The sequence below is a fragment of the Trematomus bernacchii genome, unplaced genomic scaffold (assembly GCF_902827165.1).
Source record: "Trematomus bernacchii unplaced genomic scaffold, fTreBer1.1, whole genome shotgun sequence".
Lineage (NCBI taxonomy): Eukaryota > Metazoa > Chordata > Actinopteri > Perciformes > Nototheniidae > Trematomus > Trematomus bernacchii.
Genome location: NW_022987608.1, coordinates 7837336 through 7850392, shown reverse-complemented (window position 1 = coordinate 7850392; position 13057 = coordinate 7837336). Strand labels below are relative to the sequence as shown.

The window sequence follows — 13057 nt, the reverse complement described above, 5'->3', positions numbered from 1 at the left end:
TCAAACCTCCAAATAGAGAGTGATTGTTGTTTTGTTTTTAATAGTGTAAAATTGCAGATATACAATATATTCGGAAACATTCTCCATTCACGTGTTGAAGAAGTGAAGTGATCTGTAAAGCCTCACACTGCAAATGGAAATGGTATTCTTTTCATAGCATGCACTATGAATGGTATGCTCTATTCCCTGCTGTGGTTATTTCTAAAGGGAACCAAATGCTTCTGGAAATCCTTTCCTCTTTAAGAAGTAGAGGGATCCTGGCAGCTCAGCCTGTGTTTACAGTTCAAACATGTTGCCTTTATCAGCATATTATATAAGATCAGGATTTACAGATTTCTAAAATAGGGCTACCAGAGGAGCCTCAGAAATAAGCAATTATGAAGCTGGTTTATATTTAATCCAGAGTCACTAAATCACACCTGGACAGGAAAATGATCAACTTGACATTTTGTAAATGTAACACTTCAGGAAAGATCGAGGAGATTTGTTTTTGCAGGGGAACGAACAAGATTGTTTGCTAATTGAAATGTATTAAATGACTTTGAATAGTTAACCAGTGATGAGCACACATTTGAATGTCAGTCATGTGCAACTTGAGAGACATGCTGCCAAGAAAAAAGGTGACCCACCAAACTAAACTTCTATACAAATTTACATTGTATAGGCGATACCCTTATCAAAAAAGTTACTTTTTATATAAGGGGGGACCCTTATCAATTTTTTTTTTATAAAAAGGGGTAGTATAGTTTGACAGTACAATGTACATGTCATTTTCAAACACTATTGCTCATGAGTCATCTTCGTGGCAGACTAAAAACCCAATTTGTCACGTTAAAACTGACACACACACACATACATAGAACACAAAAGATTCATCTCAATTCAAACTAATGCGCAAGCACTTACAATGGCATAGCTTTAATAAGGGGAATGTGGATTTCTGCTGTTCCTTTTTGGTATCTTCATAGTTCTTAAAACTTATTTTAGGTCTCTTTGGATAAAATAATCAGTTGAGTGAAATGGGTTTTAGGGTAATTTGTTAAAAATAATCCCTGGATCTTTTGGAGGCTTGACTACCACAAGGTACATTGAAAAAAAGAGAAATATGCTGTAAATTAAAAAATGAAATGAGGCTATGACAATTAATTCTAGATGGAGGACACGCCCCCCGCTCTCCTCCGGTGTCACGCCGCTGTGGGAGGGCCGCCTCCCGGCCAGCCTGTAGCGGATGACGCGGGGCAGCACCGGGGCTCCAGGCAGCCCATCAGCTCTGCGGACCCCGGCTCTGACACACAGGTTCCCCTCCTCAGCTCTCCAAAGCATGCCATCTGAGCGATAGGCTGCTTCTGTACGGGAGAAGTCTTGTTTCTACCGCCGACATGAGTGAGATCAAGGTTGCTGTGCTGGGCAGTGAAGGGGTCGGGAAATCAGGTAGGAGAGCCGGGCAGCAGGTCACTGTGTTACCGTTTAACTGGTGACGCGGGGGAACTCGTGACGTTCTATAAAATACATATACACATTTCGATCGCTTCTTCTGTCGTTTACATTAATCTTTTGGTATATTTGGCTGGATAGGAACACTTTGATGCACATTCAGTACCAGTGTGTGAGGTTGTGTTTGCGATGCCGATATCCGGACGCGTACAGCGAGGACTACAAAATGACAATGAGGTGACTGGGGATGTCTGTTCAAACCATTGCACGTTTGAATAAATCATTTAAACCAGTTATTTTTGCCAGACTTATTACTGAATATCGTTCTTACTGTGATACCAAGTCCATCTGAGACCCGTGTACACCTTCAGACAGCCTCCAAGTGAAGCACACGTTGTTTACTCACAGTTTGAAAGCAGCGTGGAGAAGTCTTCAGCTGTGGAGCTGTGATCTAGTGATGGGAATTCCGGCTCTTCTTGGTGAGCCGGATCATTTGGCTCGGCTCACCAAGAAGAGCCGGCTCTTTCGGCTCCCAAACGGCTCTTCAGTTTACCACATATTATACCTTTTATAATTCAATCAAATGTAGCCCTGTTTTGACTAATGATTTATATGTGTACACATATCACTTAAATTATTCAATACATCCTTTGTACTGAAGTATTCAAAAGTAAAAATTACATGTTTAATATCAATTATTTGCTGTGGCCAATTGTTTTCATTGCATTTACAGACCCTTGTATCTATCTGATACCACCCAATGAATGCACAGACTTGCTTGTAGAACCACGCTACACAAAGCAGATAGCAACACCTATAAAAACTTAAGCATAGACATTTTAAAAAAGGGGCTACTGTATCGACATTTTAAAATTATATTTAAAGAAAAGGCCCTGACAAAACAGCAGGGCTCTATTTCAGTATTAACTATAGAAAAAAAGACAGCAACAGCTGACATCAAATCTTTGCTGAGCCCAAGGATAATCATAAATAAATAACATAGTGAAAATAAATATATTGCAATGCTCAGTACAGCAGCATCCAACCGTCTCTAATCATAAAAAAACATAATACAAATAAATGTATTGCAATGCTCAAAACAGCAGCATCCAACAGTCTCTAATCCTTGGATATTACATGCCACTGCATGCATGCACAGAGCAGCTGTAGCGCGGAGATCATCATATCATTCTGTCTTGTATTACTTAACAAAAAATAACAAAAACAAAAAAACGGCTCGTTCGCGGGCGCGAGCCGGCTCCCGTCGTTCACTTAAAAGAGCCGGCTCTTTGAGCCGGCTCGTTCGCGACCGACACATCACTACTGTGATCCGCCCAGTTTAACTTGTGACACGACTTCTGTTCTGTGGCTATCAACCAGCAATCATGTTTAATATTAAAGACTACACACATGTATCCCTTATCAAAACGGTATTCTGCACTTTGCAGCACTTATCCAGATAAGATGTGACTGTTTACTCGTTTTGCAAAGATAGCAGCAGAAATGTCATTGCTGCATGTGTAGGGATATTTAGACTGTAAAATGCTGCTTGGTCATTCATTTTGGTCTCCGCAAACAATATTATGAATCCTCTATTCAAACATATAATTCAGTGTCCATCGACATGAAAATAACTAAAAAGTTCATGCTGGACTCAAACCCGAGTCCCAACAGCTAAAATCACTCTAGTACTGCGCGTTGTGAGTGAGCCACGAATCATTACGAGATATACGTTCATCACAGCTACATTTTTACACATTAACATTGTTAAAAGATTCAGAAAAATGCAAGCCAACCATCATTTATAATGCGAGCGAATTTATGTACACTTAAGCCATATAATATACATATTATAGTAGGCATTTGCTTTTAAATAGTATAGCCTGCTGACTGAGGTCTGTATCAAGTCTCATTAAGACCCACCGAGATCAGATATCCTAGTTGATCAGCCTGCGAGCCCACATTATGTTGTGATAAGTGGTCATTTTACATATAAATGTATTCCAGTGCACACATTAAGTTATATATAAATATAAAATATGCTAATCATGCCATGTGTTTCGTTATGTAGTATAATCATCACCGACAGATGGAAAGACAACAATAACAAGGAATTCATATTAATATTACCAAGTTACACAGAAATAGATACATCATATAAGACAAAATAACACAAAGATAAAAGCAAAAACGTTAAGATAGAAACGAAAACATGTTCACAGCAGAGTAAAAATTATGAATATATGTGTTTGTAGTTCTCAACGTATGTGAGTATCCTCGTCATTCGGTTTGTGTCGCTGTATCGATGCATAACGAAAGTTAACCAAGTAAACAGTCACATCTTATCTGGATAAGTGCTGCAAAGTGCAGAATACCGTTTTGATAAGGGAGACATGTGTGTAGTCTTTAATATTAAACATGATTGCTGGTTGATAGCCACAGAACAGAAGTCGTATCACAAGTTAAACTGGGCGGATCACAGCTCAGCTGAAGACTTCTCCACGCTGCTTTCAAACTGTGAGTAAACAACGTGTGCTTCACTTGGAGGCTGTCTGAAGGACATTAAGAACGATATTCAGTAATAAGTCTGGCAAAAATAACTGGTTTAAATGATTTATTCAAGCGTGCAATGTTTTGAACACACACATCCCCAGTCACCTCATTGTCATTTTGTAGTCCTCGCTGTACGCGTCCGGATATCGGCATCGCAAACACAACCTCACACACTGGTACTGAATGTGCATCAAAGTGTTCCTATCCAGCCAAATATACCAAAAGATTAATGTAAACGACAGAAGAAGCGATCGAAATGTGTATATGTATTTTATAGAACGTCACGAGTTCCCCCGCGTCACCAGTTAAACGGTAACAACTGCACCTCGGAGGTAAACAAGGGCTCGCTTCTGACTCACCTGTCTGTCTGTCTGTCTGTCTGCAGCTCTCATCGTCCGGTTCCTCACCAGACGATTTATTGGGGAGTACGCCTCATCTTCAGGTAATGAGACTGTCGTGCGAACACTAATGGGAAACTGACTTTCACTGTTACATCGTTACTCTATTAAACATGATTCAAATCTCTGTACACTTTCTACTCATTACACCTGTAAAACCCCCAACAATTATATATCTGACACATGGCATATGAGTGAGACATACAGTAGGATACTTTTTTATACATGATACACTAAGTATTTGACACTAAAAGATGTTTCATCTTTGCGATCTCCAGTATGTCAAATGCAGTTCTGTGCATGGGTTTCAACAAAGTTTGGCTGTGCACAGACTAATGTAGTTAAATGGAAGCAGATTGCTGTGTGTTCAGCCTCTTTTTAACAATTCTGCAGAGCTACAACGATCAGTAGTCAGACAAATAGTATTTTGTAGTATCATGCAAAACAATTGGTTCGTTGCAGCCCAATCAACCAGTCATTTAACTTCCATACATTCTACGTCATATTGCTGTTTCAATTACCACACCTCAAACACCATTTTTTTGACAAAAATAAAAATGAATATTACGGAGAGGGATGGGGCAAAAACTGGACATCAGTGGCCTGTCAATGTCACTATAGGTCAGATACAAATTGCCTCTATGTCTGAAGCAAAACTTTGATTATATTCTGAAACTATCACGCTTTAGTCAAAGTGCACAATTGGATCAGCCCTACTATAACTAAACCTTTACCAAACATTGGCATCAAATGTTAAGATTCATAATATTGTCTCCAATTCATTGATCAGATATTTCAAGGTTTAAATCCTGTTTATTTCACTAAATGTATTCTGTAACTTTCTTCTATTGTCATATGCCAACATTCAGTATGGCTGTTTATATCCCTATCAGAAGCCCTATTCATTTGGAATGTCTGTTATCAGTTTGCTGGTTTCTAGTTTCTATAAACTGTTTATCTTTCTATCCAAGTCCTCTTATCTCATATACTTGTATCGTCTTGTAATGTATGGTGAAGCCAGCTGACAAGCCTTTACCTACAGATGGCACATATTCTGTCAAATTTAAGAGCATGGCTGAATATTTGACAGATTCTTATTGTTAGTCAGAATGTGGTCTGAACAGCCATTCTGTTTGATACAATTCTGCAAAAGGCCACCTGACAGCAGGGAGAATGACTCACATTAGTCTCTGATAGTGGCTCAATAGCCTATTGTTTCCCTGAGAATAATCGAGTTTCATATGAGCTTGTTTACTTCTGCACTCTCAATGAGTGAAGCAAGGACACTGCCTGAGGTGTGAAAGGAACACGTGCACACACAGAGAGAGAAATGTGTCCCAGTATTGGTGACAAATACAGTTTTAGAAGTATGAATCCACTGTTTTCAGATACAATTTGAACTCATAATTATTCTCTTTTTGATGATTTTCGTCTTGTTTTCCTGCTGCTGTCTTCCACAGAGTGCATATACAGAAAGCGTCTATCAGTGGATGGGAAACAGATCAATCTCCAGCTCTATGACCCCTGCTCTCAGGTGAAGTTACAGATGGAGCACATATAACAAAATGCACTATTATTGTATTTTTTCACCAACAAATAGGTGGCACAGGGGCAGGGTCCTAGTCGGCATATCAACCAGTCGCACTTATCATCTTGTAAACCAATTGATCGCTACTGTTCATTTGCAAAATCAGAATCACAAACATGGACTCCACACAACACAATGGAGATAAACACAGTAGGGAATATGCAAAACAAAGCAACCCATACCAAAGTAACAAGGCTAAATCTATATTATTATATTACTATTATATTATATTACGTGCAAAATTAGCAAACATTAAATATAACTCAAACAGCTTAAACCAAAGCAACCCAAAATATAACTGTAATAAATCAAAAAGAGGGTGACACGCTGCAGCCTTACACTTGCACATATCATTTTTAACTACAAAATGTATATATTTTATGTGATGTCTTTAAACAATCTGTTTTTCAGGCATATGAGGGAAGGTCTACTGTAAACGAGCAGATCCAATGGGCTCATGGTTTCATCGTGGTCTACGATATCAGCGACCGCTCCTCCTTCCTCACCGCCAAAGCCATAGTACACCTCATCAGAGAGCTACGCCTGGGAACTGGCAAAAGGTATGGCTAAGATCACTGTACGATAATAATGGCCACCATGCAAAACAACCCGGTGAAAGTCAATTATTGTTGTGCTTTCTGACCCACAGGAACGTGGACTCGCTCATATTTCTGGTGGGCAACAAGCAGGACCTGTGCCACATGAGAGAGGTGCGGCGTGAGGAAGCTCAGTGTCTCGCTGCCGAGTGTCGCTGCCAGTTCTACGAGCTGTCAGCCGCTGAGCACCACCAGGAAGTGGCGCTCATATTCTTCAAGATGGTGCAAAATGCTAACGTGGGCAGCAAGGCTAAGGAGCGCAGGAGACGCCCCAGCGGCTCCATGGCCAAACTCATCAACAACGTCTTCGGAAAGAGGAGGAAATCAGTGTGACGGGGCAAATACATGGACAGCTGTCAGTCAAGGCTGGATCAGTTTCTTGGCTTGGCTTTGTGTTTCCAATTGTGTTGGGTGAGATGTTAATTAAACTGATGTCTATACGTGTTATTGTGAGTAGAAGACATCATGCTCAGTGAGTCTGCTTGCTGTTAAACTCAACTGATTCATGATTTTGTGTTTTCCTTTCCTGTAGTATGTTATATAGGTTTCTGTGCATGTAAATGGTCCACAAAGGCTGATATCCCAACGTTTCTCACCCACAAAATCCCCCCTCCCCCTGCCGGAAACGCTCCATTGGACTCCTTTGTTTACTTCCATAACATAGTGACACTACTACGTAACACTAGCGCTTCTATTGGCTATCGCTCCAATACATTGTACGTGAAAGCGCGGGACATTTCTAAGCAGTTGATCACAACAGAGCCGGCAAGCTAACCAATCAAAGCAGACTGGATCTGACCTTAGGAAATGTTTGAAAAGTTGTTGACTTTTAATCAATGATAAACAAATTACTTAAAAACTGTTCTGTCCTACTTCACAGCCAGCACTCCAAAATATGATGTTCCAATACAACAGTGGTCATTTGTCCATTAGAGCCTTTTCTGCTTTTTTGACAGACCTTTAGAACAACCTGCGATTTGCAACCAAAAGCAGCCGTAAACTCACGTAATCTGGGTTTACTTAATCTGGTTAACTTTGCTGAGAAAAACATCCAGGTCAGATAAATGTATGTTCCAGATTTGAGGTTGCGCTGGGTTTCATTCACCAGATAACTTGGTGAACCTGATAGCTGGAACAGGCCCCAGGTCATGAAGGACCCTCAATGAAAATGTGTTAAAGTGCCTGAGAGAGAGAAGGCAAGCCACTCCTGCTGCAGCCTCCAGAGTTACAGAGAGGCAGGTACCAGTCAATACAAGAACTACAGAAAACTGATGTCTATATGGCACTCCATTCATGCAACCACTTCTATTGTGTTTTTGGAAAAGACAATTGAATGCTATTTTCTTTCCTAAGCAGGACAATTCTACACAGCCAATGGTTGAGGCTCATTTCAACCAAATAATAAAAGCAAACAAACATATGTTTTCATTTATCTCCAGTGTTATTTTTGGGTTTTATATGTCCAGATTTTCATATATGCCTTTAGGGATTACTAAACACCTTTTTTGGAACACAATGGAGGTCAATGTAGCTCACTGTGAACATTTTTTTGTAAGAAATAGCACATTTTGCAGGTTTACTAAACGGCAGGACCGTCAGTATTATTATTTCCCGCTGGAGATGAAAACAAACTGATTTACTCCTTTTTAAAGAGTCCTGAAATCCACATTGGTATTCTTCTCCAAATAGTTTAAGGGTGAATAAATAAACTAAAAGAAAATCATTTGCAGGAGTTAATTATAAGATGTACTTTATCAGTAATCCAGTGACTTAATATACATTTCAATTTCTGCACATAATGTACACTAATCGTTTGCATTTATTCTCATGGGTCTGTGCTTCAAGGTGAAACGTTTGTCGAATTGATAAAATCGTCAGAGAAAAAAAACATTGACTATGAGCCATAAATGAATGAATGTGTAAATCCTCTGTTGAACTTAAGAAGTATTAAATGTTATTTATCCATTTACAATAACTAGGTTTTAGAAGCTGCAGTTCTCGGTTGCTTCTTTGGTCAACATCAATGACTGAATTGTATTGCAGGTCTTTACATGCTGAACATATCTAAATCCTGGCTGGATCTATCAGAAGGTCAGAGGGCTCGGATCTGTTTGATGTAGCTCGCAGCATGATGGCTAACATGTGGCTCTGGTTGGGGCTTGTTGAGCGGTGAAACAGTAGAGACCACCAGTGGGCCGCCTCAGGCTGATCCCTCTGTAATATGACATGGGAGTTATCATCAGCGCAGTGCATGGAGGCTCCTAATCCGTTCCATCCATTACAAATCCCTCCAACTTGATCTCACATTACTCTGCAGATCAGCCTGACTGGCAGCTCAATGAAAAGCACCTTTATCGCACATGGATTCATTGTTCACCTCTGTGGCTGAACATGAAATCCTCGGTGTGATTGAAATAGTATGACAACATGAGGGTGTCTGCAAAGTCTTAACACATCTCAATGTGTGGTTTCTAAAAATATGTAATATACGTGTGGGAAGAGAGAAAAAAGTAGTAGTTTTAGTAGAACTGACAAACTAAATATAATTCTGAATTAATTTAGTTGCTGTTATTTGTCATTAATCTTCAATTGGGTCAGTGAAAACAATACAGGTGTTTCCATCCCCCTTCGAAACAAAGAAGTGAAATCTATGGATGTATTAGGTACGGTGGCCGACAGGTGCCAACGCGCTACAACAGCCCAAAACATTTCTGTTAGAGGAAACCCGCTGCAGTTTCAAAAACAAAGCAAATAAAAAACACAAAAGCAAATGAAAAAACATCTTCACCAACTTGACAACACATGCGCAGCGTTCACTATTAGCGCTGCATAAACGAAACTTTGCAAATACAAAACGCTGCAAGGACCAACAGTGACAGTTAGCCAACTTTATATATTTTTATATATATTATTCCAACATCAAAGGCGCTCTGGTCCTAGCTGTGTGCATCACTTTTAAGTAACCCATTGTTCCATTGTGTTTTGATCTATAAAACATAATATATACAAGTGAAATGTTAAATGTCATTCAATTGTCCCTCCAGGCTCCCTTACAGTCAAGATGGTGGCGAATAATACCAATCGGTGAATTAACATGCATGTTTTGAATATTAAACAACAGACAAAACGCAACATGACAAAAGGAGGACAGTCGGCTAGGGTAACAGTAATTCTAGTAATCAACGAATTCTATTTATTTAATTTTCCAATATCTACAGTCAAAAACAAGATTTCATTGATCGATATGTACAGCGCAAGAACATAGACCTACAGCTGAAGATCCAACTTCAGAAGTCTAAAAAGGTGCAGATATAAAAGCTTGTCTTTATCCAGACAGGTAAATATATAACCAGCCTTCTCCTCATCACCTACAGTCCAGATATCTCAGTATTTCTTAAAACACCTGAACCCTGTGACCTCTGCCCAGCTGCCCCTCAGAGCCTCCACACAGTCGCTCTCTGACAGCAGAGATAAGAGCTCCATTCAGAGCGGTATGGGGGGGGGGCACACTGCCAGCATTCCTGCAGACACCTGCGAGGGGCCGGCATGTCAAGAATGTACCAGAGGACATGGGATGGAGAGACCTGCAGGAGGGCGGGGGGGCAGACTTAAGTTTATAATTGATACGCTAATAAAGCCAAGGAGAGGAGCATGTAGACCAGGGGTGTCAAACTCAAATATACAGTGGGCCAAAATTAAAAAATGGGTACTAGTCGAGGGCCGGACTGGTTCAATGTTTATTGCAAAACTTATTGAAATGAACTTATTAAACCTGGAACTAACAAAGCTTAAATGATTGCCTATAAAAACAACATTAAACATTAAATAATCAGTTGCATTCATTTCTTATGGCTCTATCTGCAGCTTCTCCGGAGTCATTTCTTATGATTACATTTTTCCACAGGCCAACAACAGCTTCAAAAAAACAATTTCCCTCAAAGAAAAAAACAAACATGCCCTGCTGTCGCAAGAAAGAAAGTGCAGAAGGAAACATCCATTGAAACTCAGTGTGCTGCTCTGTGATGCTAGTTCATTCCAGATACTTGGCATCTCATCTTGGATGCAAGTTCATCAATGTTTGGGTCAGGCTCTGAGCGGAGGAAACCCTCAGGATTGAGTGAAGGTGTGCGTGCAATTTTCCCGGCGGGCCAGATCTAATAGTAATTTAAAATTACCCTGTGGGCCGAAAATAAATCCACTAAGGGCCTGATTTGGCCCCCGGGCCTTGAGTTTGACACATGTGATGTAGACCCAAATATCATGTTCTGTTAAAGGTTCATATTTGTATTTTGTGCATGTGACAGGTCTCCATGCTTTAATGTTTAAAAAGCTCTTTATTGTTCTCAAACTGCCTGTGCTGCAGCACCTCTTTTCACCCTCTGTCTGAAAAGTATTTGGACTTTTATTTTGCCATTTATCCTCATTTATCTTTCAGGAAAATGTGTCTAACCTAAAGGTTTGCTCCTACCCGTTTCTTCCTCTCACTGCTTGTGATGTCAAGGGTTCCAACAGCTGTTAACATTTTAAGAACATTGTTATTTGTTAGAGAGTTCTCCTTTGAAGCTTATGCATTTCTCTCATCTGTAATGTTTGTAACCATGTTGTAAAGACTAAATAATATTAATGACGAGGAGAAGAAGTTAATAATGATATGCAACATTGTTCTAAGCATGGTGGGGTTATGAAAGCAGATCACATGTCTACACTGAGAAATAATCCTGTGTGCATTCGGATGCTTTGAACTCACACACACATGGAGCCGCTTTATGATTTGCTCATCTGAAGCCTTTGAAGTCAGGAAGTGCAGCTTCATTACTTGTATTCAATTAGGCATCATTAGAATTCAAAAGGCTCCTGTGATACCCGGCTCTGATGATGAGGAAGAGAGCATCCCCTGATCCTCTCTGTGGAGTCAGTACGCACATCAAACAACCTGTGTGTAATCGCAGGAAACTGAATCAACTTCTGCCTTATTTTTTTTCAACCTCCCAGTGTTCAGAGTTCCTCCAGCACCACAGACTCCGAGGGCCACAGATTGTAAAGGGCCCCCTGCTCTGGGATCAGACTGTCAAAAGTCAGGACGTCATCATTTTCTAAAGTCTGGCACCCATCAGACTGACAGAGATCAGTCTCAGATCCAGAATAGCTTTTTTAACCCCCCGGGAAAATGTGGTTTTGTACTCCCCTTCTGAATAAAATAAAATAAAAGATAAATTAATATAAAATTGAATAAAAAAAGTTTATAAAATTCAAGTAGGCATACGCAATAAAAATATAAAATAATAATATTTATATAAACATAAAATATAACGCCCAATTTAAGATACATTGAAATGAAGAAAAAATATTAAATTAAATATTAAATTAAAACAACAAATTGTTTCGTGACAGACGCTTCATTTTAGATTAAAATAGAAGATAAATGAATAGAAAAATATTTGTATGAAAATAAGAATTTCAAGCAGAAATGTGCAATAAAAAGATTTTAAAAATAGTTTTGTATAACAGGAAGTTCAAGTAAAGTAAAAATATATATATATTAAATATAATTATTCACATAATACGTTATTATATTGTTGTTGTTGGAGGTGGTGGTGCTAACTTCAAGTTCTTTAAATACTAGTGGGCTATTTTTTATAAATAACATGTTATATATTTAAAAGGCTCAGACAAGACACACGGATACAGATAAAGACTGCAAACAAAACTCGCCCCCCACAGCGTCACGAGGCGGTGTGTTCAGGGACCCTATTGCAGAGATAAAAAAAGGGTATTAATCATATTGAGAATAAATAGAAGCTGCAATCACCTCCCACACCCCCCACCTGTTTATGTAATACCTTACATAATAATGGTCATTTAAAGTCGACAGGAGGGCTATTTTGGGTCTTTCAAAGGACTGGCATGCATCACTAAGTGCGTCCAATAGATGTAAAAACACAAGGGCGTCTAATCTGTGATGATGAAACTAAAGAGAGCCAGGTCTGTAGCTAATGACATGAATAACACGTCACAGGCAGGACTGCAAACACATTTTAGTAATAAAAGAGGATATATTTTTGAAATAGGTCAGTAGAGAAACAAATATGATGCTATTACAGACACGTTTGAAGATGCTATTTAGTCACGCTGCTTGTAGAAAATGACGCAGTAACACATTTACGTTATTACTTTAAAACCTATTTCTAGCAGATTTTGCCAGCCAGAAAATAAGACATGCGTGCTTCTTTAAAAAACAAAATGTCAGACATGGTTGACTTCTCGGTTCTGAGCAGGCGGTCTTCACCTTGTACCCAGAGAGATGTATTCCAGACATGTCTGGTCTCAGCAGGGCTCACAGGCTCCACATGATGCAGTGGCACTGAATAATGTGCCTGCTTTAACACAGAGAGGAAGCACTGAGGATACACCTGAATATCTGAGCAAGCAGGACCAAGAATGTACGAACACACACGATGTAATGATGAAAATGTCAGACACACACCTGT

The 13057-nt window shown here is 39.5% G+C and overlaps 1 protein-coding gene across 1 annotated transcript; it reads left to right on the top strand.

Annotated features, from left to right (window-relative positions):
* Nucleotides 1-1238: 1238 nt before the first annotated feature.
* On the top strand, nucleotides 1239-7248 carry rergla (RERG/RAS-like a). The gene is made up of 5 exons (XM_034131468.1): nucleotides 1239-1431; nucleotides 4373-4429; nucleotides 5846-5919; nucleotides 6385-6533; nucleotides 6623-7248. Exons 1-5 carry the CDS (start codon nucleotides 1380-1382, stop codon nucleotides 6900-6902), a joined length of 612 nt encoding a protein of 203 aa, XP_033987359.1. The 5' UTR covers nucleotides 1239-1379; the 3' UTR covers nucleotides 6903-7248.
* The last annotated feature ends 5809 nt before the right edge of the window (nucleotides 7249-13057 follow it).

Coding starts and splice junctions, on each gene's coding strand:
- rergla (XM_034131468.1), top strand. CDS start 1,380: ATGAGTGAGATCAAGGTTGCTGTGCTGGGCAGTGAAGGGGTCGGGAAA. Junction 4,430..5,845: donor GGAGTACGCCTCATCTTCAG/GTAATGAGACTG, acceptor TGTCTTCCACAG/AGTGCATATACAGAAAGCGT. Junction 5,920..6,384: donor TCTATGACCCCTGCTCTCAG/GTGAAGTTACAG, acceptor TCTGTTTTTCAG/GCATATGAGGGAAGGTCTAC.